Consider the following 25,200-nt stretch of genomic DNA (forward strand, 5'->3'; position numbering starts at 1 on the left):
TTTCTTATGTATGCATCTAGATGTACATCCTCAATTGCACTGCAGTGCTCATTTGAGCTCAGTTGAACTGACTGGATTTACCTTTTGACTGCCTGTGATTAGAACTGGGCCATAGAGTGAGGGAAAAGGCTGTCCCTTTCCTCCTTCAGCTCACCTATGACTTCCAAATGCTAATCAGTTATTACCTCAGGAAGTGTTGTTTCTGCTTGGCTTCTGCCTTGCCCCTGCTTTTTGAGGGGGCAAGGCAATTAAATGAGATTAATTTAATTCCCAGCCTGAAAGAGAAAACTGAAACTCCAAATTGTTTCAAAGCTTTTTCTTTGAAGATGTGTGAATGAGGGGGATATTTTATGGAGAAGACTATTTGAATTTCTCTTTTTGCAAAACCAAAACAAACCAAATGGAGTCAGGTTGCTTATGTCATAATGATGAAAAACAACATACAAAGCACATGTATAGCAAATATTATAAAACATGTATTTGTAGTGCAAGTCGAAATACAGGGACTCTACTCATACTGGCCAGCTAGAGGGAAACACACGATTCTGATTGATCGACAAGATTGAGCCCCCAAATTCAAACTCTTGAGAGTTGACAGTATACAGAATACAAAAACATGGTGAAAATGTACACATTACACATAAAGTACTTAATTTTTTAATAGTTTACAATAGAGATCTACAGATATGTTTCCAATTAAGCTGGCTTTTTACTACCCACCTATTGTAATAATATAGGCATGGTTACATATAACAAAAAAACAACAACACCATGAACAAATCCCAAAGCATAGCTATACAGCAATGTATTAGGGTCTGAAGAGTAGACCAATACATGTTAAATATTTCACTGGTTTACTAAACGGACAGTTTATTCATTTACAATTTTTTTAAAAAAATCTTAATAGACTTGTCTTTGAGACTGAAACAAAATGTCCTTTATTAATAAGCATTTCAGTATTTAAAACTGAATGTATGAAGCTTTCCATAAAGCCTTCCTAGGGTCTTGGCAAGAAAAACAAGATGTGTGGCTTTTTTTTCCTCCAAAGGCAGACTTCTTTAATAATATAATAACAGACTACTATTTTAATTGAGCTAAACTAATCATTGTATCAGGACTTTGTTGGAGCTCATGTTTCCTAGGCATTAAACAAAGTTTCTAGCAGTTTATTTGGTCTCCACGTTTGTGTCTTTTTCCTCCCCAATGGCGACGACATGTTCTCATTTGATCGTATTACACAAAAAATAAATAAGGCACTTTTAATTCTAATAACTACAGGGAATGGGTTAGGTTGTCTATGGCATAACAACACAGAGATCAAGTAAGCCACGGGATAGATACAGCAACTCCACTTAATGGGATTTTTCCTGTTTTTTCCTTTCACATAAGAACTCTAACAAATTCTTCCAGTGTTTATTTTTTAAAAGGTTTCTTTCTTGTTAGTATTTTTTTTTTGCTTTTTTTTTTTAAATGCTTCTTGTCTATCTCATTAACCAAAGTAGTTGAAGTGTAGGTTGAGGCCTTCACGGTTTTTCTTCAGATGCCAGTTTTTTTTGTTTTTAAACCAAATAATGAAACAAACTCTCAAACGTTTCAAACTAGTACCGCTTTGTTTCCCTTTTTTTAAAAAAATACTTCTGATTCTATGTGTTTGTTTTATTTCTTCCTCTTTGTATGCTTCTTCCTTCCTTTCTTTTTTGGGGGAAAATGCACATGCTGTGCAATTTTGGAGTATTCCTTAGCTGCATTTGCAAGACTTCACGATCATGTTAGAAAGTTGTTCAATTTTGGGGGTCTTGCCAATGTAATACAAGATGGTGAGGGGTTCTAGATCCTGGGATACACAGCATGGAGATGCAGATGCTTCTGGATTGATGGTGTTGTACAAGCTGAGTACCTAGAAGGAGATGAAAGGGAAATGAAGATATTTCTTACAGTCATACAACACTGCAGTTCATGAGTTGGTTTTATTCTAAGCCATAATCATTTCATGCCCAGAGAGTTAAGAACACATTATTTGCTTTTTTACAACACTTGCCATTGGTCAATTTTCCCACCACATCATTCTATTTAGCATGTCTTTGCACAGATCTCCTAGACTCTGCATAGTTTTTCCTAAAGGAAGTCGTGTTTTCTGACAATAAAAGCTGTGGAGCATGTTTCTGAATTCTTGGGTTGTCTGGGGAGCTTTTGGCAGGTTTACGACACAGCACTGGAATAGGTTTTTGTTGGACTTGGAAGCCAGGGATGGCCCTGACACTGGGCAAAATGAGGTGGGGTACCATTAAAAGGCAGCAAACTGTTGAGTGGCTGCCATTTGAATTTACCATAGCAAGCCTCTTAGGCCAGTTCTGCTGGGAGTTTCAGATGCATTTCTATCCAGATACTAAATAAGTCAATTTATCAGAAAAAGTAAAATGTGTGCTTAAGCCATGATGCCACAGCTAGAGCTCTATACATTCTTTTACAACAAACAACAACAACAACAACAACAGACTGGATTTCTGCAGAAGGGAAGTTGAAACCTTATGTAGGGAAGAGAGCTGGTCTTGTGGTAGCAAGCATGACTTGTCCCCTTAGCTAAGCAAGGTCCACCCTGGTTGCATATGAATGGGAAACTAGAAGTGTGAGCACGGTAAGATATTCCCCTTAGGGGATGGAGCCGCTCTGGGAAGAGCAGAAAATTCCAAGTTCCTTCCCTGGCAGCATCTCCAAGATAGGGCTGAGAGAGATTCCTGTCTGCAACCTTGGAGAAGCTGTTGCCAGTCTGTGTAGACAATACTGAGCGAGATGGACCTATGGCCTGACTCAGTATATGGCAGCTTCCTCTAAGCAATATTCAGGGTGCTTCTTCACAGAGCTTTATTTCAGATCTTTGACAATGAAGACTTGAAAAAACCTCTGTGAAGAAGTACCCTGAAGTAAAGATGTATTATTCAGTGCAATAAAGATGTACTGGCTAGATAGTACCCATGCACAGCCCAACCACATTCTCCTTCCCTCTGCGTGGCAAATGTGGGGAATTCTGGGTTGTGCCTAGTTTTTGCAATCCATAAACAGGTAGGCAGGATGCATCTGAAACTCCATGCTGCATCATGGAGTTTCAGTTGCATCTTTCCTTCCTATGTATGGAAGGCAAGATTTCCCTTTCCCCTATAACAGTCTGATGCACCACCATGGGAAGTTTCCCTATGCAAACCCTACTGAAATGAATGGCTTACACAGGAGCACAGCACATTTCAGTGCAGTTTGCAAGAGGAAACAAAAAGCAAACACAGGAAGTGCCTCGTGAAACTGACTTGAGTGTATACTTTATAACAGACAGTACCAAGGATGGCAATGGACTAGGAAAGGGGTTGCAATGCTACTGGGATAGGCTAGCCCTGGGATTCTCAAACTCGAGTCCCCAAATGTCTTTGGATCACAGCTTCCATCATCTCTAGCCACAAAGCCATTGTGGCTGTGAATTATGGAAGCTGTAGTCCAACAACAACTGGGGGCCCATGTTTGAGAACCCCTGGACAAGGGGGGAAAGGCAAAGTGATTGAGGTTGAAGGAACAGCATTGGGGGCAAACAAATAAGAGACTTGTGGATGAGATCAGGAGTCACACAGGGCACAGAGAGCTATTGAGAACCCTGCCTCAGCCTTTCCTTGGCTTCCAAACCTTTGCAGGCACTGCCACAACTCTTTCAAACTTTTCTTTGCTTTCAAACTTTTCTTTGCTTTTATATTAGGCATGAAAGCCAGGATTTTTCAGGATGCCAAATGATGTGCCAGACACCAGAATCTGTGCTTGATTTTTACAAGCCAACACATGGCATGCACCCAATCCCAATCCCAGCTGTCCAGGAGCAGAATTCCTTTTCCTAGAACAGGCCTGCACAACAGGCAACCTGTGTGCTGTGTGCAGGCCTGCCCTAGAGTGATTTCCATGGGCTGAGTCAGTTACAATAGGGCTGAGTTAGAGATTAAAAGATGGCCTAGAGAAGGGTCTAAAACTGGCAGGGCTGCTAAACTTTGGCCTTCCTGAAGACGTTGGCCTCCAACTCCCATAGTTCCTGGATATTGGTCACTGTGGCTGGGGATTATGGGAGTTGTAGTCCAAAAACAGCTGGGGGGCCTAAGTTGAGCAGGCCTGGAACTAAGGACAGAACAGATTCAGGTTGCTACTTTCTGCCTTCATCAGACCTTGGTTTGAGCGAGGAGAAGGCATTGGTTGGGAATGCTAGTGCAAATTAGGGATCGGTTAGGAAAAATACTGTAAGAGAAGAAGGTATGAACTGGGTAGGGGTGGGTTAGTGGAGAATAATTCCCTTGTGCAAGAAACAAGAAAGGGAGGCACCTATGGACCCTCAGTGTCTTGCAGGAACATAGGAAGCTATCTTATACTGAGTCAGACCATTGATCCATCTAGCTCTGTATTATCTACACCAGGGATTCTCAGTGTTGGGTCCCCATATGTTATTGGACTTCAACTCCCATAATCCCCAGCCACAGTGGGGATTATGGGAGTTGAAGTCCAATAACATCTGGGGACCCAACGTTGAGAATCCCTGATCTACACTGACAGCAGCTTTTCAAGATTTCAGGCATGAGTCTTTCCCCACCATACCTGGGGATGCCAGGGATTGAACCTGGTACCTTCTGCATGCAAAACAGATGATATACCACCAAGCTATGATCTCATCCCCATCGTCAAAGTTTTACATTTTGGTGATGGCAAGCCTAAGACTAATTTGCCAAAAAGAGACAATAGTCTAGCACAACAAGAAGTTCTGGTAAGAACTATTTTCCTTTCACTATCCCTACAACTGGACTAAATGTGGTTCAAATTCAGTTAGGCAGTTCACAGGTTAGCCCACTTGAGCCTCAAACATTCATGTGTCCACCATCTTGAACTGGGGTGGATGACATCATTACAAACTATGCCTTTGAGGTGTCCCTGTATGTCCCTACAACTTTACCAAATTTGGTCCAAATCAGTTCCCACTTGGGCCTCAAACATTCTTGTGTACACCACCTTGAACTGGGGTGTATGACATCATCACAAAATAAATTGTAGAGGTGTCCCTTTGTGTCACTCACTACAAATGCACCAGATTTGGTCCAAATCGGTTAGGTGGTCAACAGGTTAGCCCACCTATTTATTATTTTTATTTATTTATTGGGATATTTATTTGTATATTTATACAAACATATTTGTATACCGCCCAAAATGCAAGTCTCTTGCATTAATAAAACAATAAAAATAAAAAACAAAACAATAAAACCAAATAAAAAGGCTAAAACATCACAACAATTTTAAATTTAAAACAATTTTACAACTATTAAAAATCACCAAACTATTAAAACAGTATCTAATTAAAAGCCTGGGTAAACGAATGTGTTTTCACTGCTTTTTTAAAAGTTGTAAAAGATGCGGAGGCTCTTATTTCAGCAGGGAGTGCTTATTTCAGCACTTGCGCTTCAAGTGTTCACATATCCACCATCTTGAATCGGGGTGGAATACATCATTACAAAAAGTTTTATTTATTTATTTATTTGTAAAATTTGTACACTGTCCCAAATTTTTGTCTCTGGGCAGTTAACAATAAAATAAAACAAGTTAAAACATACACAAAGATCTTAAAACTATGCCCTTGAGCTGTCCATGTGTCCCTACAGCTGCAGCTAATGTGTTTCAAATCGGTTAGGTTGTTCACAAGTTAGCCCCCAGTTATGCCTCAAACGTTCATGTCTCTGCCATTATAAATGGGGTGGATGACATCATCACAAACGATGTCATTGAGGTATCCCTTTGTGTCCCTACAACTGTTCCAAATTTGGTTCAAATCAGTTAGGGGGTTCACAAGTTACCCCACTTGCACCTCAAATGTTTATGTGTCTTCAATCTTGAATTGGGGTTGATGACATCATCACAAACTTTGCTGTTGAGGTGTCCCTATGTGTCACTCACTACAATTGTACCAAATTTGGTTTAAATCTGTAAGCCAGCCCCCTTGCGCCTCGAACTTTTACACATCCGCCATCTGAATCAGGGTGGATGACATCATCACAAACAACACCATTGAGGTATCCCTATATGTTCCTACAACTGTATCCAATTTGGTTCATATTGGTCCAGGCGTTGTAAAGTTGATGGCGGGGACACACGGACAAACGGACGGACGGACACACACACACACACACAGACAGAATACTGGGTGATCTCATAAGCTTACCTTCCTTAAGGAAAGTAGGCTAAAAAATATATATGCCCAAAGAAATGGGAAACTAATATAAACTATCATTCAGACTGTGATTATTTGCATAATACAATGATTTGGTGCAGCAGAATGGAATATATAGAAAACAATTCTGTTTCTCTCCAGTCTTTTCCAGGATGAATTGGCAATTACCTATTGGGCATAAGTGGCTATACTTTTGATCTAAGCAAATGGAGAGAAGGAGGGTGTTTTGGGAGTGGAAGATCTGCACTAGAGTTTTTGATAAAGGCTGTCTGTGCCTTCTGCCAGGGCAGATTACCAAGCATGCTCTATCATCAGACTTGAAATATCACTTATAAGCTCCTGAGGAAGTTCTCTGGTCAAAAGGCATTTAGTTAGTATATTGACTAATCTGGTAATCTAAACATTTGTTATCGGAGATCTTAAAAAGAGTTTGATGGCATATGAGAACGAGTGTTTTGCCATTTTTATTGCTTCTGAAAATAACTGTGTACATCAGTTTTTATTGTTGCATGATTCATGTTTATGCTAGCTCTCAGCTGCTTTGGGCAGGCTTAAGAAGAACAGCGGATTTGCAGCTCCAGTGCTCCAATGTAAATCAAGGCTAGAGTTGCCAAAGAGGAAGACTTACTCTACTGTGTTGAGTATCTGAGCTCCATAAATAGGGACAAGCTCCTGCACAGAAATTTGCATGGTATCCTTTAGGTTCATTTATCCATTTCCATCCGAGATCTCTCTTGAAGTCAATATAAAATGGACGCAAGCAGCAGTTATCCTGAACGTTTCTATAAATACAGTGGGAAGCAAATGAATTTTGATAGTCATATTCTCCCAAACTACCTCAAGGTGAGTTCAATCCAACTCTCAGAGAGATCCTTTGTAGTACCTATGCCAGGGGTGGTCAACTCAAGGCTCTCCAGCTGTTGTGGGACTACAAATCCCATCATACCTAGCTGCAATCTGGCCACCCCTCACCTATGTCATGCTTCCCAAACTACTCATAGCTGAGGCACACTTCCCCCCCTGAATTAAAATGGGAAGTATGCTTTATTCTTATATCTGAACAGGTTTACTTTCCGAGTGGGTAAGGGTCAAACTATATGTGACACTAGAAACTCCCATCTTTTTCTTTTATATTCAAGTAGCAGCTGCAGCAAGGGTTGATTAGGATCAACATCCTGGCATATAGGGATGGGATATTTAACCCTCTTGCACTGCAGTCTAGTTGAAAAAATTCCCCGACCAAATGATTAGCCTGGGGAAGGTTAGTTGCCCATTCTAACCCCTGCCACTGTTGCCATGACCCGGTAACTTTGGATGGAAAGGGGAAGTGTGCTGCTGTGGCAGATGGGAAGGATGAATAGCTCCAGCCAAAACCCATTCAAAACTTCACTGAAGTTTGGGCTCTATTTGTAATAGGTTTGGGGGGCAAACTCTCGAGTTCACCTTTCTGAACATCCTCTCGCCCTCTCCTCACCCTGCATTTTGCATTTCAGTTTCATCACAAATTGCTCTCCCCCTCTATGCCACTCAAGGTTCATAGAAAAAGAGTAGCATACAAATGTTAAGAAAAGACATTCTACATTAGTGAATAGCATTGTGGCAAACATCATGTGGTGGCTGGGATAACAGGAAATATTTATAATTAATTCATAGGAAACAATTGTCAAAACAGTCTCTTTTTTCTGGTGGGGTTGGGGAGAGAGTTTGGAAGTTTTATTTGCACGAACATGATAGGGGACCTCAAAGAAGAGTGCACGTGGTGTCAGAATCCAAAGCCTGTGGCCATGATCAAAGGACTGGCACTTTTGCAGCAGTTTTCTTCTTCTTGGCCTGTGCTCTCCAAGAAGACAATGCTACCAAATCTCCCCTTTCAATGAAAAAATCTTTTTTGCTTTTGTTCCCAAGAACTCTAATGTAGTATGGTGACAGAATTATCCAATTCGCTGAAAGCTTCAAGTCACCGTAAAAGCTCATGGCACAATAAAGTAATTAGTTCCTAACATGCCACCACATGTTTGTGGGGAGGAAGGTAAATGTAAGCCCACAACTCCAATTAAGGTCAGTGGGAGGTAAAGGAATTTAGTGTGAAGTCATCCAAGTTTGGTACCATCCAGTCAGTTTTATCTGTCGGAATCTGGGCATGCCAGAATGCGAAGGCTCTCTGTTCACAGCTAGCAAGAGAAATCATTGGTAGAGTTTAGTAAAGAGCAAAAGAAAGAAATTATTGGGCTTCACTGATCTCACAGACACACATTCATATATTTCTGTGTGCCTGCATACGCAGACATACAGTGTCTCAGTCCATAGTTACCTGAAACAATAGGCTGCATCTAGAGCACGCTTCTTCCGCCGACTGGACTGTTGTGACTCAAGTCTGTAGGAGGGTAATAACATTAGCAGAAGGTGTGGGGTCTTCCCACTGTATTTTTTCTTATTAGTCCAATTAGTTTTCTCACCACTGGGATATGTGTAGTAGTCATCAATACCTTTAAAAAATACATTTTGGTAATAAATATTGTGTCGCTCTTTGGAACAAATTATATAAACCATCTCTTTATAAGAAGCCTGAATCACAGAAAAATTAGGGGTGCTGACATTCAGCGGGAGATTTACCACATGCATGTGTGGATACAGAAAGAAGCCCACATTGTGTTAAGTGATTACATAACCTCCTGTTTATATCTGTGGCTCAGTTTGGACAATCTTCCTAATCATAGATTGGAGTACCAGAAAGTGATGTGGGCTCATGTACTATCGCCTTCCTCTTCGTCATACTTTAACTCTCTTCTCAGTTTCTGGGTTGCTCACGCCATATTTTGATATCCAAATGAGAGACATGATGATGGTTAGCATTTACCTCCAAATCATGGATATTAGGGCAAATTAAAGAAAAGGAAGGAAGGGGGAGTGTGTGAACCTATGGCAAGTTCCTAGTTCTTCAAATTGTGTTTAGAGGATTGTCTGAATTGAGCCTGTATTTACCTTCAGTCTCAGTATTAATAAGCTGGTTTTTATGCAGTTCAGGAGAAATTAATGCCAGGCAAACCACATTGTATTTAATCCATATTTGTGATTACTCATTTGATCAGTTATAATATATTGACACTCTATCCCCCCCCCATTTTCTGCATATTTTTAGACCCCCATCCAAGTTTTATTGAAAGAGATGCAATTTAAGTTACTTTTGACTAGCTCATTCCATTGATTTCAATGGGACTTAATTATGACTAATTTTAGCTGGATTGGGGCCTTCAGTTCTTCCAACCACCCACAGAACATTGCTTGCGGCAATCAGATATGCCATTTAGGTGCCCTCATAAACAAAACCATGGCTTCTATAAAACTTTTGAAAGTAGGCCTGGAGTGCATCCAAAACCTTTGCGTAATCAGAAATTTAGATAAACCGGTAAGTTATTTACATAGAGTTATATTGACCTTGGGCTACATCATGAATATGAGTAAACTAAATGGCTGCAATCCATCTTTTATTGAAATCAAGTGTAAGACTGCTACCAATTTTAATGGGGTGGATTGCACTAAGAGATTCAGAAAATTAAGGCATACTGAAATCTAAGGAAGTGTCATAACTGAAGAATAATACACAAACCATTCACCATGTACTCATACACCAAAACCTATGGATCTTTGGGCCAAGTTACACTGAATAGTGACAAACTTGTGTTGTTAAAACGTGGATCTGTCCCAGTCACATGTAAAGTGAGATGTGCAAATTAAAACAAGAGGTAGGATGTTGACCACTCCCCTTGCACTCCTGCAATCCATCTTTCAAGGTGTCCGCCCCCCGCCCCCCCAGTCAAGTTCTGAAATTAGAAGTAAGATTGGCTGGGAGAAAAACAGCTGGGGGAGAAGCTACTGGGGTGGGGGGCATCATGAGTGTGGGGAAGCTCAGTTTGCCTGCATACCCCTTTTGCATTGTAATTTTGTAATCAATTTTTTAATATCAAACATATTTTACATGGACTGTAGAAACCCTTCTTATTTAAAAGCAATGTTAACATTTAGGCTTTGTTATTACCTGCAAATCTTGTTTCTAGCTCTTCACTTTTATTTGGGATTATATAATTATTTGAAGGCACGAACGTGCAGCATGGACAATGTAAACTTATCTTAAATCCATAATTCCTATCTGCAAAACACAAGAGAAAGGGGAATTGTCTTTAGATCAGGTGCAGACTTAACATATGCAGGCACTAAAAATGAACAAAGGAAAGGTCTGGTTGGTTACCTTTGTGTTGGAGCCATTCATGGACGGCGTCAGTTACGTCAAAAGATAGCCATTCGCCCTCGGCTCTTGTTTTAACTACCTTGCTATCAATGTAGCGTTGCATTGGAGACGTTAGATCTTTGGATTTGAGAACCTGCAAGGAAGGAAGGAAATATATACTCTCTTATCGTTTTAAAAAGTAAAATCCTGAAAGTCCATAGCTAACTAGGACTCAGTGCAGAATGATAATGGTACAAACATGAATTGCAGTTCCCAAGCTGTTGCACAGTCAACACAGTCACCTAATTTTTTAAAAAAATTGCCATATAATTGGATAGCAATGATTCTGATGAAATGATTCTACCTGCATGTTCTGGGGTAGCAGCTCTGATATATTATAGAAGAAAACATCCTGTTTCTCTACAATTGAGTCTATTTTCTTCTCTAAAATCGAGACCAGTGTGGTGTATGGACAATGACTTTGATCCTGACAATATGTAGAGACCCGCACACATGACAGCAGCAACCTGGAATGGGAATCCCATGACTGAAGGTGGCTTAAGATGAGATAACGCCAGGGAACCAGCTAAATGTGTAGCCACTTCTGCATCTGGCTAATTGCAGGACCATCATAACCAAAGGGAAATGGGAAGAACGTTTTAGCAGCAGATACAGCCTGCCCATCATCTCTGTTCAGATGTGACAATCCTGTGCTGCCAGCTGAATGCAGAAATGAAAACAGACTGGCTAACAGCATGGGACCATCCTGTCCAAAGTCATATCCACTTGTGCATAGGTGAACAACATAGTATACTGTAGTCTATAGTACAGACTGAACTCCATGACTGATCAGGTTGCTTGAGCATTAGTGTGCAGCCAAGGCAAAACCAACCATGGATTTGCACTTCTGTAGATACATCCTCAGCCACCTAATGGTGTAGCGGGGAAGTAACTTGCCTAGGGAGCAAGAGGTTGCTGGTTCAAATTTCTGCTGGTGTGTTTTCCAGACTCTGGGAAACACCTATATCGGGCAGCAGCGATATAGGAAGATGATGACAGGCATCATGTCATACTGTACGGGAAATGGCAATGGTAAACCCCTCCTGTATTCTACTAAAGAAAACCACATGGTTCTGTGGTCACCAGGAATTGATACCGACTTGACAACACAACTTTACTTCAGATATATCCTTAATACGGAATTTGCTATCTTGTAATTGTCAGTAGCCTTGAGTGACAAGGATTAGGGAGCAAAGCTTAAAAGATGAACATCCAAACCACGATATTCATTGTCAGGAACTTCCAGAGCAGCCCAGATAGACAGAAGCATACTTGCTAATAGTATGCAATTTGGAGATATTTGTACATTCAAATTTCCTTATGTACATCACTGAAGTTTTAATGGGTGTGTAGACATCAACACATTAATGGGTGTGTAGACATCTGGAAAATCAATCCAGAATTTTCACTTGAGGCACAAATGACCAGATTCAAACTTTCATACTTCATACACATTATGTGAAGACCCAGCTCCCCTGAGAAGTCCATAACGCTCAGTAAAGTTGAAGGAAAGAGAAGAGGACAACCAGCAGCAAGGTGGATGGACTCGATTACGACAGCAATGAATGCACCACTGAGAGACATTAAGGGCCTAGTTGAAGACAGATCATCCTGGAGAGAATCTATCGATATGGTCGCTAAGAGTCAACACCGACTTGACGGCACTTAATCAATCCATCAATCCATCAGACACCAGTGCAGTTGCATTGAAAAGACGAACTGTGCTACATATGTAGAGCAGGGCTGCTCAACTTCAGCCCTCCTGCAGATATTGGCCTACAATTCCCATAATCCCTGGCTAATGACCACTGTGGCTGGGGATTATGGGTGTTATAGTCCAAAAACAGCTGGGGGGGGGGGCCTAAGTTGAGCAGGCCTGATGCTGAGGAATGTGCACTTTCAGGTTTACGGCACTTACCAGTCCATCCAGTGCTTCGAGTCAACACAGAGGAGGCTTCATGCATACAATGCTGTGCGTCACTGCAGCTCTGTCCAGTTCCCATAATTCCCAATGGGAATCAGGCGGAGCAATGATGATGCACAGCACCGTTTGCACGGAGCTGCTTCTGCACTCGCTAGAAGTACCGGCGGACGAGTAAGTGTCGTGGAACCAGCGAGCATGCAGTGCTTGGGCTGCTTTTCTACCAGAGGCTACTGCAACAGCTTACAAAAAGAAAAGTAGTATATGACAATCCAAGTATTGGTCAATAGGGATGTGACCGAACCTGTTCTGAGGCCCTTTTATGGGCCTCCAAACAGGTTTGAAGGTGGGGGGGATACCTTTAAGGGCGGGGGAGGATGCTTACCCCTCCTGCCATGTTTTCCCCACTGGCGCTGCAGCTTAAAAGGGTCTGGTGGGATGGCAGCGTACCTCCCTGCTTCTGGTTTCTTCCGGTCCAACGAGACAATGGGGCGGCAGGGAGGCCCTCCTCCGCCCTTAAAGTTATCCCCCTCCATCCTTGAGCCGCCCCCTGCTGGTTCCGTGCACATCCCTATTAGTCAGTAAGGCAGTCCACCTTATTAATTAATTATTATTATTATTTGCATTTATATCCCGCTCTTCCTCCAAGGAGCCCAGAGCGGTGTACTACATACTTAAGTTTCTCCTCACAACAACCCTGTGAAGTAGGTTAGGCTGAGAGAGAAGTGACTGGCCCAGAGTCACCCAGCTAGTTTCATGGCTGAATGGGGATTTGAACTCAGGTCTACCCGGTCCTAGTCCAGCACTCTAACCACTACACCACGCTGGCTCATTTACTGGGTAGGACAAGTGACCTACCCAGCTTCCAGAGTTGTACATGACCCCAATTCTGTGCACATCTGTGAGGGAAAATCAAGCTAGGAGGTACCAGCAGAGACCATCTGCTAAGTGGCAGCTGGGTACGAGGGCTCGTCCTACCCAGCTGCCTAATCAGGTAGGAGGAGAAGCCCGTGTACCCAGCTGCCGCTTAGCAGACGGTCTCTGACGGTACCGCCTACCCTGTTTTTCCATCACAGATGATCAAAACTCAGGAGCACACACAGCTCCCAAAACTGGGTAGGACACTTGTTACATAGGCACACAGGAAGCTGCCTTATACCAAGTCATCAGCTGTGGTGGCGCAGCGGGGAAGGAGCTTGCCTAGGGAGCAGGAGGCTAGTAGTTTGAATCCCCGCCGGTGTGCTTCCCAGACTGTGCCTAGTAAATATATATTTGTAGTCACCTATATTGGGCCGCAGCGATCTAGGAAGGTGATGGAAGCGGATGCTCACTTCAGGGACAAGGGCAAAGGCATAATCTCATACTGCGTGGGAGGAAGGCAATAGTAAATCACTCCGGTATTCTACCAAGAAAACCACCTGGCTCTGTGGTCACCAGGAGTCGACACCAACTCGATGGCACAATCTTTCTTTCCTTTTATACCAAGTTAGACCATGGTCCATCTAGCTCAGCATTGTCTACCCAGACTGGCAGCGGCTTCTCCAGGGTTGCGAGCAGGAATCTCTCTCAGCCCTATCTTGGAGATGCCAGGGAGGGAACTTAGAATCTTCTGCTTTCAAGCATGCAGGTGCTCTTCCCAGAGCAGTCCCATCCCCTAAGAAGAATCTCTTACACTGCTCACATGTAGTCTCCCATTCAAATGCAAACCAGGGCTGACCCTGCTCAGCAAAGGGGGCAATTCATGCTTGAATCCCTGCTGGTATGTTTCCCAGACTATGGGAAATACCTATATCGGGCAACAGCGATATAGGAAAATGCAGAAAGGCATCATCTCATACTGCGTGGGATATGGCAATGGTAAACCCCTCCTGTATTCTACCAAAGACAACCACAAGGCTCTGTGGGCGCCAGGAGTCGACACCAACTCGACGGCACACTTGTACTTTACCACAAGACCAGCTCTCCTCCAGTTACTGATTGTGTGAACTGCCTTAGTGAAATACAGCCCAAATAAAACAGCAATACATCAAGCAAACTCATCATATGCAGTTGTCAAAGGTCCAAGCAGTATAACCTTTTTTCATTTGCCTTCTAATATAAATTGAGAGGTGACAGGCTGTTGAAGAAGCACGGTCTACTGCTTTTAGTCCATTAATCCCACAACAATCCTGCAAGGTAAGCTGGCAGGCTTCCCATTTTACAGGACAAGAACTGGGCCTATGAGAGGGAGTAATTTGCCCAAGACCATGCAGTGAGTTCATCTCTATTCAGGGATCTGAACTACCAGCTCTCAGGTTGATTCCAGTTTCACTTGTACAGCAAGTAACAGAAGCAATAGGATTCTGGGAATAATTCATATTCGTTTGACTGTATTGTTGTCTCGTGGACATTCTGAGAAGATACACTACCACTATGCCTGTTGACAAAAGCCCTATTCAGATATTATATTGTATATATGTTCACACGTCTGTACAGATATCCATGTTTTTGTGTGCGTGACTATCTATGCCAGGCCTGCACAACATAAGGCCCAGGGGCCAGATCTGGCCCACAGGAACTTTGTCGCTGGCCACAAGAGTGGGTCCAAAGTTTCGTGGTGCCTAGGTGAGGTACAAAACGCTGCCTTGCCCCATGGCCCTGGTGGGGGTCAGCCCCCTTTCAAAATGAAGCTTTGAAAGTGCACGAGGGACAGGGAGGAGGAACGGTTGCTCACAGGCTCCTCTTCTCTCCTCATGTTGTGGTTAACTAATATTGCTTTCATTAATATTTTAATGGTTAATTAATAATTGCTTTCATCTATATTTAGTCGTTACTCTTAATGTAACAATTAATTTGCTGAACATTTACCTCCGTCTCCAGACACACCCAAGTCATGGTTGGTTCCGGCCCACTGGGGTATTTGAGTTGTGCACCCCTGATCTATGCATTTGTTTTAAACTGTATTTAAAACAGTTTTGTATTTTGTATTTTAAAAAATACAAAATACTTCTTGTATTTTGTACTTAAAAAAAATACTTGTGCTTTTATTTAATTTTTAAAAACAGATTTGTTTTTACATTTTTTAGCTCAATATTTTAATGTGTCTTTTTTATAATCTTGTTTTTAAATTTTATTGTGAGCCGCCTTGGGATTTTCTTAATGAAAGGCAGGGTATAAATTTAACAATGAATGAATGAATGAATAAATAAATAAATGTGAATCTGAGCAAACATCTCTCAAATGCATGGTACAGACAGGAAGTGTACTGCTACACCTATTTTCACCATACTGTGTGAATAACTGTGTGTACATACTGAGCTGTATCTGTGCTCCCTGTAACAGGGATTCCCAGATGTTGTTGATTACAATTTCCATTATTCCCAGCTGCAATGGCCTTTGGCTGGGGGTTATGGGAGTTGTAGTCAACAACATCTGGGAATCTCTATTACAGGGAACACTGATCTGTACATGTGCACACTGTCCACAGCTTGTATAACGTAACATGCGGGCAGGGCTAGATTCTTCTCAGAATGTGTTTTTCCCTTAGCCCCACAACAATGACTGCATGCCATGAGCGCATATGCTCCATCCCTCTGAAGTTCTTTGTGAAAGTGCTGCTAGTTTTATTATGGAGTCTGACCATTTGTGAGGAGGTTCAGTTTGTTCTGGGCTGGTCTCTGGAGAAGTGAATTTGGCTATCCTTTTGTTAAGGTAATCAAGGATAGCAAACAACCCCAGGAATGCTTTGCTGAGCCCAGCATGATCAATCCACACACGTAGGTGGAACCCTGAATTGAAAGCCTGCTTTTAATTGCCTTGGCTACAAGTGGAACAGGTGCCATGAGGGAACACTTGACCTCCCCATTTGTCTTTGCATGGGAAGCTTCCTGACAGTGTGTGAGGTATATCAAACACGATGATTATTCCTGCTTTTGCAAATGTGGAGCAGTGGCTGTGAATGGTTAGTCTACCACATAACACCATCAATGAGCAATAAAGGATTTAAACTCCTAGTACCAAGATCTACTCTCGCTAATGTCAATTACAACCTCAGAAATGGTTCTGACCATTTAAATGTCATTCTCTTGGAGAGGGGCCATAGCCTAGGAGTAGAGCCCAAGCCTTGCATGTAGAAGATCTCAAATTTAATCTCTGGCATCTCTACTGAACAAATTGCAGGCTGCTGGGCTCGGAAATAGCTCTGCCTGAGAACTGCTGCTGTCAGAGTAAATAACAGTGGGCTAAATGGACCAAGGTGAGTCACCTAATGGCGCAGCGGGGAAATGACTTGACTCGCAAGCCAGAGGTTGCTGGTTCAAGTCCCCGCTGGTATGTTTCCCAGACTATGGAAAACACCTATATCGGGCAGCAGCGATATAGGAAGATGCTGAAAGGCATCATCTCATACTGTGAGGGAGATGGCAATGGTAAACCCCTCCTGTATTCTAGCAAAGATAACCACGGAGTTCTGTGGTCACCAGGAGTCAACACTGACTCGATGGCACACTTTGCCTTTAAATGGACCAAAGATATGACTGAGTACAAGCTCCATATACTCTCCTGTAACAATCCCTGGACAATCTCACTACTCTTGGAATACAGGACCATCTACATTTGACCTTGCAAATATATGGGCCTGCATTCTGGACAAGTGGAAATCAGCATGTGGACTGCCACAGTCCCCACTTGGCTTGTTCTGTGGGTTGCAATGACTCTACTATGACAACAACGACAAATATTTATATACCGCTCTCCAACCAAAGTTCTCAAAGTGTTTTACATAGAAAAATAAATAATACATGAATAAGATGGATCCCTGTCCCCAAAGGGCTCACAATCTAAAAAGAAACACAAGGCAGGTACCAGCAACAGCCACTAGAGGGATGCTTTGCTGGGGTTGGATAAGGCCAGTTGCTCTCCCCCTGCTAAATATATCACCACTTTAAAAGGTGTCTTTTAAAGTGGTGATATATAAAAGAATTACCGCTTTAAAAGGTGTCTCGTTAGCAGGGGTAAGTGCTCTGCACACCCAATGGCTCAATCCCTCCTCTGCCTGACAGTGGCTGTATATTGAGCTTTGACATGACTCATCCTATGCGTTTCTTTCTTCCTGGAAAGTTATAGATGTTGACAGTTATTTGCTGAAAAGCATTTCCTCCACATTTTGCATGGGTATATTTCAGCCGTGGGTCAGGCAGGCCTTTTCGGTCACAGAGCCGAGCTGCCAAACATCCCATGCGGCTCAGCTTGTGTCATGCTATGTGATTGCAAAGGAAATGGCCCCGAAGCCATGGAAGCCAACAGGGGTCTTTCCTTTGGCCTCGATGAGCTTTGGATCTGGCAATAATTGAGAGCAGAATGTGGTCCTTATAAACTATTGTACGAGGTGCAGCGTTCTTGCCAAAATACAAAGGTACATCTAACTTGCCAAGTGTTTTAAAGCCTATAGTTCTGTGATCCGCTTCCTGAGAAACTGCCAAGCACGTTCATCATGCAAGGCTGCAAATAAAGACTACATGCTGCATGCACAGCCCACGCCAACTTATGGCTGCAAGAGATGCCATTCGTTCATGGTCACAACAGCCCCTCGGGACGGTGTCTCTTCTTTGTATTTTGGCTTAACAGCTTTATCACCTGGTGTGTGCGGCAAACTAGGCGTTTCTAGCCCCCTTGAATGTGGAGAGAAGTTTTTTAATGTGTGCTTAGACTGATGAAAAACTACAATGGGTCAATGCCAGCAGGGCTCTTGGAATCCCCTTTTAGCTTTCTTTGCTCTCTTGTCTTTATTCCGTCGCCATATGGACATCAAGCTCTGGGGCTTCTTCTCTCTGACAGATTCCCGTGCATAGGGATAAAACACTGCTCTATGTTTATTTTCTCTTCTAGGCAAAATATTATTATCCAAGGCGATCTTTGCCAAGGGTATTTAATTTCTCCGGAAAATCGACACAAATAACTCACATTCTGCACTCCGAAGCCCTCTTCATATGTCATGAGTGCCAGCCACGCTCACGCATCACTCTCACTCAGGCCCTTGAGCCATCTAGCTCAATACTGCCTACACTGACTGGCAGCAACTCTCCAAGGTTGCAGGCAGTGGGCAATACTGAGCCAGATGGACCAATGGTCTGACTTGGTATAAGGCAGCTTCTTATCCTCCACTCTTTATATTTTGGTCTTTTCCTCTATACGTGTGTGTGCGTGCATGCATGCGCACATGCTTTATAGCACCACAGGACTTCTCATTCTTTTTGCTTCAACAGACTAACACGGCTACCTCTCTGGAAATTTAAGGATGCAACCACATGGCAGCTATCAATGGTCCTTGTTCTACACTTCAGTGATAAAGCGGAACATGGGGGAAGTGAGAAGTGGTACTTTTTTAAAAAGGAACCATATGACGTTAATATCCCTCCATATGGATTGGGTCACCTACACTATCAATTTCTTTAGTATATTTGTATACCGTCCCAAACTCACCTCGCTGGGCAGCTTACAACAAAACTCGCCTCCTGAACCTGCTTTCCTGACAGACTAGAGTGGCTCAGTGCGTAACATTTTCCTTAACCATTCCATAGAAATATTTAGTTATAGAAAGAGTTACAGGGAGGGAAACGGGGGCAACTGGAGTACTTCATTATAAAGGAGTCCCTATCCACCTAGTAGCTAAGCAATGCCTGTGAAGCTGGGAAGACATCCCAATGCCTCGCCCTCATTTCTGTCTTGTTCACTTTACAGTTAGTACATAGCAGCCTTGGTGCTGTCAAAAGAACTGGCAAACAAGGATGGCCACAGAGTTTCTGAAATGCTCAGTGCAATTTCCTGCAATTTTGGAAATTGCAAGATTGTCGGGAATAAAGACGTAATGCAAAATAAAATAAACCTGTGCAAAAGGCACTAGAATTCTGCAGAGGTATGGTAGGTTCTATTAAAACAGGAGTCCCCAACCTGTGGTACGCCAGATGTAGCCTACTTACTACGAATATTTATATACCGCTCTTCAACAAAATGCTCAAAGCGGCTTACATAGAAAAATAAATAATACAAAAATAAGATGGTCCACTGTCCCCAAAGGGCTCACAATCTAAAATTTGTGGCTGGGGATGATGGGAGTTGTAGTTTAGCAACAACTGGAGTAACACAAGTTGGGAACTACTATATTAAAATACTAACCCATAGAAGCCAAAGTCCCCAAAACCAGAGCAAGGCTTCTCTTTTGTTTCTAGGATGCTGGTTGATGCAGCTCTTCTACGATTTCATTGCCACGTCTCAAAACATTAATACTAATATACAATCTATCATGACAATCTGACACCAGGCTTTCTTTACATTATCATAATAGATTGGACTTGCTGATCTTCCTAAAGCTAGTCTTTCTTTCCTGTAAGCCACATACATTTACTCCTTGCTTGCAAAAAGACCAGGGGGCAGGGATGAGAGATATTGTTCAGAGTCATCAGCATACTGATGGCACACGAGTGGAACCACCCAAGAGGAATCCTGTGGACATCTAACAAGTCTCACAGCTGTATCAATGGTTACAACTTGAGATCAGTGGTAGCAAGTGCCTAATAGGATCAATAGGGTACCTTACTGACTTCTAGGCAGATATAATCAACCAAGCAGTGGCAATTTCAGAAAAAATGGGGGCACAGAAGGGATAATGCACAGATTGCATTTTTAGTAGGTGAGCTGTGTCCATGTTAGCCCTATCCAACCCCAGCACAGCATCTCTCCAGTGGCTGTTGCTGGTGTCTACCTTTATGTTTCTTTTTAGACTGTAAGCCCTTTGGGGACAGGGTACCATCTCATTTATGTATTGTGTACTTTTCTATGCAAACTGCTTTGAGAACTTTGGTTGACGAGCGGAACATAAAAAAAATTGTAGCAGAAGTAGTAGATTTCTGAAACAGAAATGGGGAGCAGGTGAGGGGGAACTACTGTAAGATGGCATTTCCCATCCTTGCCCCTCCCTTTGGCCCTGCTGGTTTTGTGGTAGCAAGCATGACTTGTCCCCCTTAGCTAAGCAGGGTCCACCCTGGCTGCATATGAATGGGAGACTTGATGTTTGAGCACTATAAGATATTCCCCTTAGGCGATGGAGCCACTCTGGGAAGAGCAAAAGGTTCCAAGTTCGTTCCCTGGGATATCCAAGATAGGGCCGAGAGAGATTCCTGCCTGCAACCTTGCAGAAGCCACTGCCAGTCTGTGTAGACAATACTGAGCTAGATGGACCTATGGTCTGACTCAGTATATGGCAGTTTCCTATGTGCCTATATATAAGGCAGTGTCAGCTAGAGGCATACTTTTAAGCAGGGCTTGCTGTGTGTTTTTCTCCCGTGGCCACAACCCACCAACCCCATAATGCATTTGACGAAATCCTATCCATGATTCAGATGCTGATCTCAATTACCTATCTTGTTCCTCTCCCAGTCATGTGTATGTGTCTGCTTTCTTATTTATATAGCATGAACATTACTTCATTTAAAGTTTCATTTATAACTTGGGCTTTCCCCACTTCTTCTTTTAAAAAGGGGAAATCCATTTAAAACGAGCTACAAAATTGCTCCAGAGATGGAGAAGGGTTGGTGGGTTTGTGACACTGTGAGTACAAGCCAATCAGTGTTATGCAAAGCCAGCTTCTGCTGCAGACTGGCTGAACTGGCTTCTCCTGAGCGTGATCCTGGGTAGAAAATTATGTGCCAGACATTGCAGTGAATGTGTGTTTCTAGCGTGGTTCAAAAGCTCAAAGAGTGTATCTATAGACATATACAGTATATATCCTTAAACCTATCCTTTTCCTAACATCGCTACATGAAATATGAATTGCACAAGGTCTTTTGTTCTTTACTCTGCAGAAATATACTTCAGTTACTCATGTAATTCTCAGTGCACTCTCTTCCCAAGAAGGAAAGAGTGGTGTGTGGGAAGTTTTGATTTGGAGGTGTGGATTGATTCCAAATCTCTTTCCTGATCTGAAAAATATTCTTGGGGTGTGGAGAGTGAAGCCCAGAACTTGCCTACAGCCGAAATTCTACCAGAAGATTGCATGAGTTTTGCCAGGCCAACTATGCAAACCTGCAAACCCAGCACTAATTTTAGACAGCCATACTATCTGACTGACCAGCTTCCCACCGCAGTGAAGAATGACTCCAAGGGGTAGTGGGCACTTCACCCAAAATACCCCCTTTCACTCCCCCATCCACCAGACTGGAAATTTGCAGCCATGTGCCAGACAATGCAGTCATAGTATATGATGGTTCTATAACTTGAATTAATTCTTTTTAAAGGCCTCCGTTTGTTTAAAGAAGCCCCACTGACTCACTCCTCCACCCTAGAACAAGCTGCAGAAGTCAGTGCAACCAGATAAGTAGGAGGCTTGTTAATTACATTAACAACCTTACCTCTTCAAGTATTTAACATATAGCAAAATCCTCACTCCCCTAAGAATATTCTTTGCTACCCTTTTGTTTTCCCAGACTATTGGTTCTAGTTGCTCCGGTCCCACTGTCAAATGGAAGAAAATGAACCTCTTGCCTATTTTTTCCTATTTGCTCTCCATGTTGCGTGGTACAGGAAGCTGCCCTATTTTCTTGACTTGGACAGAATTGGACCTGGTCTAAAGATTCGGCAGCAGGTGGTGGGGACGTACAGGGACGGAGCACCAGTACTTCTTGGCTTTTCTGGCTGTTGGGGTGGGCATGGTCGTGGGGGCTGTTATGAAGAGCACCTGCACTTCTGAATTTGCAACGACATCACTATTCGGCGGAATGGGGTGATGGAATCCTGAGGTGACACAGGGGATTGTACCACTTCAGACTGAATGCAGGCGATATCAATTTTGAACGCTTCCCCATGTAACATAAGACAAAACTTACTGCAAATTCAAAAGAGGAAGCACCACATCAGGGAGACATGTTCTAACCAGCCTGCTCCATCCTGCACTGGCTTTGTATTTCAGTGAGTTTCAGGGGCATAACTATAATAGGGCAAGGGGAGACCGTTGTCTGGGGGCCCACTGCCTTGGGGGCCCCCCAGAGGCAAGTCACATGACTGACTCCCCCAGCTGCACACCTGCCCGGGCTTCCTGCAGTTGTATTCATCCTCCGAAACTGATGTGAGTGTTAAGACCTGGAGCTACCAGAACAGCATGTCTTTCTCTAGTACCATTAAATGACTTGCATCATCCACAATTTACAAAACCTTTAAAAAAACAATTTAGGATGATTATATACCTACCTACCTACCTACATGTGTGTGTGTGTGTATATCTATCTATCTATCTATCTAAATTTTACTATGCTTTTTGTTACCACTGTTCAGCCTCATTTAAGATTTCTTTACTTCATGAGCTGAGCTTCAGTGGGGGGAGGGGGGCATTTTAAAATCTTGTCTCTGGGCCCACTCCAACCTTGCTACGCCCCTGGTGAGTTTGTTCATGTAGGGGAACATTCCAAAATGTGAGCCTGAGCCTCCTGTCTGCAATCTGAAGTGGTACAGTCCATTCTCCCACCTCGGTCTGACTGGGTATGAGGCAGCTTCCTATGATCCTATGCACAGGAGCAACTCTATCACCTTATTTCTACCTCGTTCTGCTGCATGCATAGACCAGGCCTCAGTAGGACAACATCAAAAGACTTAGAGAATGCAACACTGCCATCCTCCAAGTCCTGTTCCTCAACAGGTTCTGCCTTATTTCAATGGGCTTAGCACTTTCACATACCCTGAGGACTTGAACGATAAATGTGGTGGTCTGTACAAGTGACCCAAAATATCCCTTAAACCTTTTGCCTCCTCAGTTCCTTCCCTGTAATATAATGTCCCCCTTGGGGTCTGAACTGCTGAGGGGAGCTCCCTGTAGCTCAGCATTTCCCTCCTTGCCTGTATTGTATGGGGCATTCCTCCCTTCCAGTAGCCTATCAGGTACCTAAGCAAGCTCTAGCCTCAGATAACAGTAGTAATAAAACCCAGGATTTCAGCTCCATTCTTCATGATGCTTTATGATGTGTTACCAAAACATGGCACTGTTTCCACAGGAAGTCATTTGAACACGTTATTGTTTTATAGTCTGTAGCTAATAAACTACCATAAAAACAATATCGCCACAGCCGCTCCAAACAATGGGTAAGATTACCCCACCCCACCCCCAACTCCACTTTTTGCTTGTCCTACTTTGCCAGGGTGCCTATTTCTCTTCGGAATGCCTATTCATCAAATCAAAATGAGGACAGCGGCTTATTTCTAAACACAGAAGCACCTTAATAAAATAAAGATGTGGTAAAGCCTACAAAAAGGCCTCAGTTTGCCGCTGAGTTGTCGGGTTCAAAGACATTCCCAAAACATCCACATTTTTATCTGATCAAATTCCAATAAATCCTGCATTTGGCATCAATCTTTAAAAACATAGCAAGGCACACTGGTGGATGTTTGAGCCTGTTTGTCCAATCATTTGTTCTCCCTTCCCCCTTTTAAAGTACCTTTATGCCCCAGATATTACCTAAAGTCTTGTCTTTTGTTAGAACATATGTTGGGGAATCTCTTCTGCTGCTTCTCTTTTGTGGGAAGGTGGAGAGAGCTTAACGGTGGAATAGAAAGTCTCCTTGATACGTTTCAGAGTTCATACGCTCATGTACGATCATGGGGGCACAAAGGAAACCTGGACTATGCCTCCTTAATGACAATGGCCAACATCCTGACTAATGACATACCAATGAATCAGAAGAAACAGTGGTGTAGTATCAGTGCTTCGGAAGAGTTCCAGACCAACACTGCATTGGAGTATAGTGTGGTTCACAGGATGATTATAGGGTAGGAGATGCCTCCTACCCTGGTTCAGGAGCCTCACACACTCCCAATTGGTGATCGTCTGTGAGTGTAAAACAAGGTTGGAGGTGGGGATCTTGATTGTGTGCTGAACCCCAGCTGGGTATGAGGGTTTTTCCTCCAACCTAATTCCAAAGTTGGGGACGGAATCCGGGTAGGTCATGTTCATCCTACCAGCGGGGGCTTAGCACACGATCATGACTCCTGCCTCTGGCCTTGCTTTACACTCACAGACACCCGCAGCTCCCAAACTTGGGCAGGATGCTTGTCCAACCCAAGTTCTGATCACGAGAATAGCTGTGGTGTGTGTGTGTGGGGGGGGACGGATTTCTCCCCCTGCCCCCAGAAATCATCTGTGTCACCTGAAAATATGTCCCTGAGGAAGATATTTTCAAGTGGAACAAACCACTTCCTGGGGAAGGGGAAGTCATTAAAATTTGCCTCCACCGCTGAGCCAGCAGTGGAGCTGAGTTAGTTGAACTTTTCAGAACCACTGGTGCCCATTGCACTGGTGCTTTATTAATCAGGATGTCAGCTAGTGTCATGGAAATTTTGAGGCTGGAACGACATTTTAGTTCCAGAACTACATGTTAGTTCCAGAACTACACTGGCTGCCGATACGTTTCCGGACAAAATACAAGGTGCTGGTTATTACCTATAAAGCCCTAAACAATTTGGGCCCTGGGTATTTAAGAGAAAGTCTTCTTCGCCATGAGCCCCACCGCATGTTGAGATCATCTAAAGAGGTTGTCTGCAGTTGCTGCCAACTCGTTTGGCGGCTACTTGGGAACAGGCCTTCTCTGTTGCTGCCCCTGGACTTTGGAATGTGCTCCCTGTTGAAATAAGCGCCTTCCCATCTCTGGCAACTTTTTAAAAGGCTCTGAAGACACATTTGTTCACCCAGGCTTTTAATTAGATTTATGGTTTAAAAATTTTAATGTTGGTTTTAAATGATTTTTT

General features: G+C 43.0%; 1 protein-coding gene across 1 annotated transcript in view; it reads right to left on the bottom strand.

The window, feature by feature from the left end:
- Nucleotides 1-454: 454 nt before the first annotated feature.
- The window catches only part of TGFB2 (transforming growth factor beta 2), a 132,662-nt gene continuing 107,916 nt past the window's right edge, over nt 455-25,200 (bottom strand). The window contains exons 3-7 of the mRNA XM_053308971.1: nt 10,479-10,611; nt 10,269-10,379; nt 8,544-8,718; nt 6,861-7,014; nt 455-1,897 (exon numbers count right to left, since the gene is read on the bottom strand). Coding sequence (XP_053164946.1) covers nt 1,739-1,897; nt 6,861-7,014; nt 8,544-8,718; nt 10,269-10,379; nt 10,479-10,611 — 732 coding nt within the window. The 3' untranslated portion in view covers nt 455-1,738. The remainder of the gene's footprint in view (nt 1,898-6,860; nt 7,015-8,543; nt 8,719-10,268; nt 10,380-10,478; nt 10,612-25,200) is intronic.

This window comes from Hemicordylus capensis, chromosome 1, assembly GCF_027244095.1.
Source record: "Hemicordylus capensis ecotype Gifberg chromosome 1, rHemCap1.1.pri, whole genome shotgun sequence".
Lineage (NCBI taxonomy): Eukaryota > Metazoa > Chordata > Lepidosauria > Squamata > Cordylidae > Hemicordylus > Hemicordylus capensis.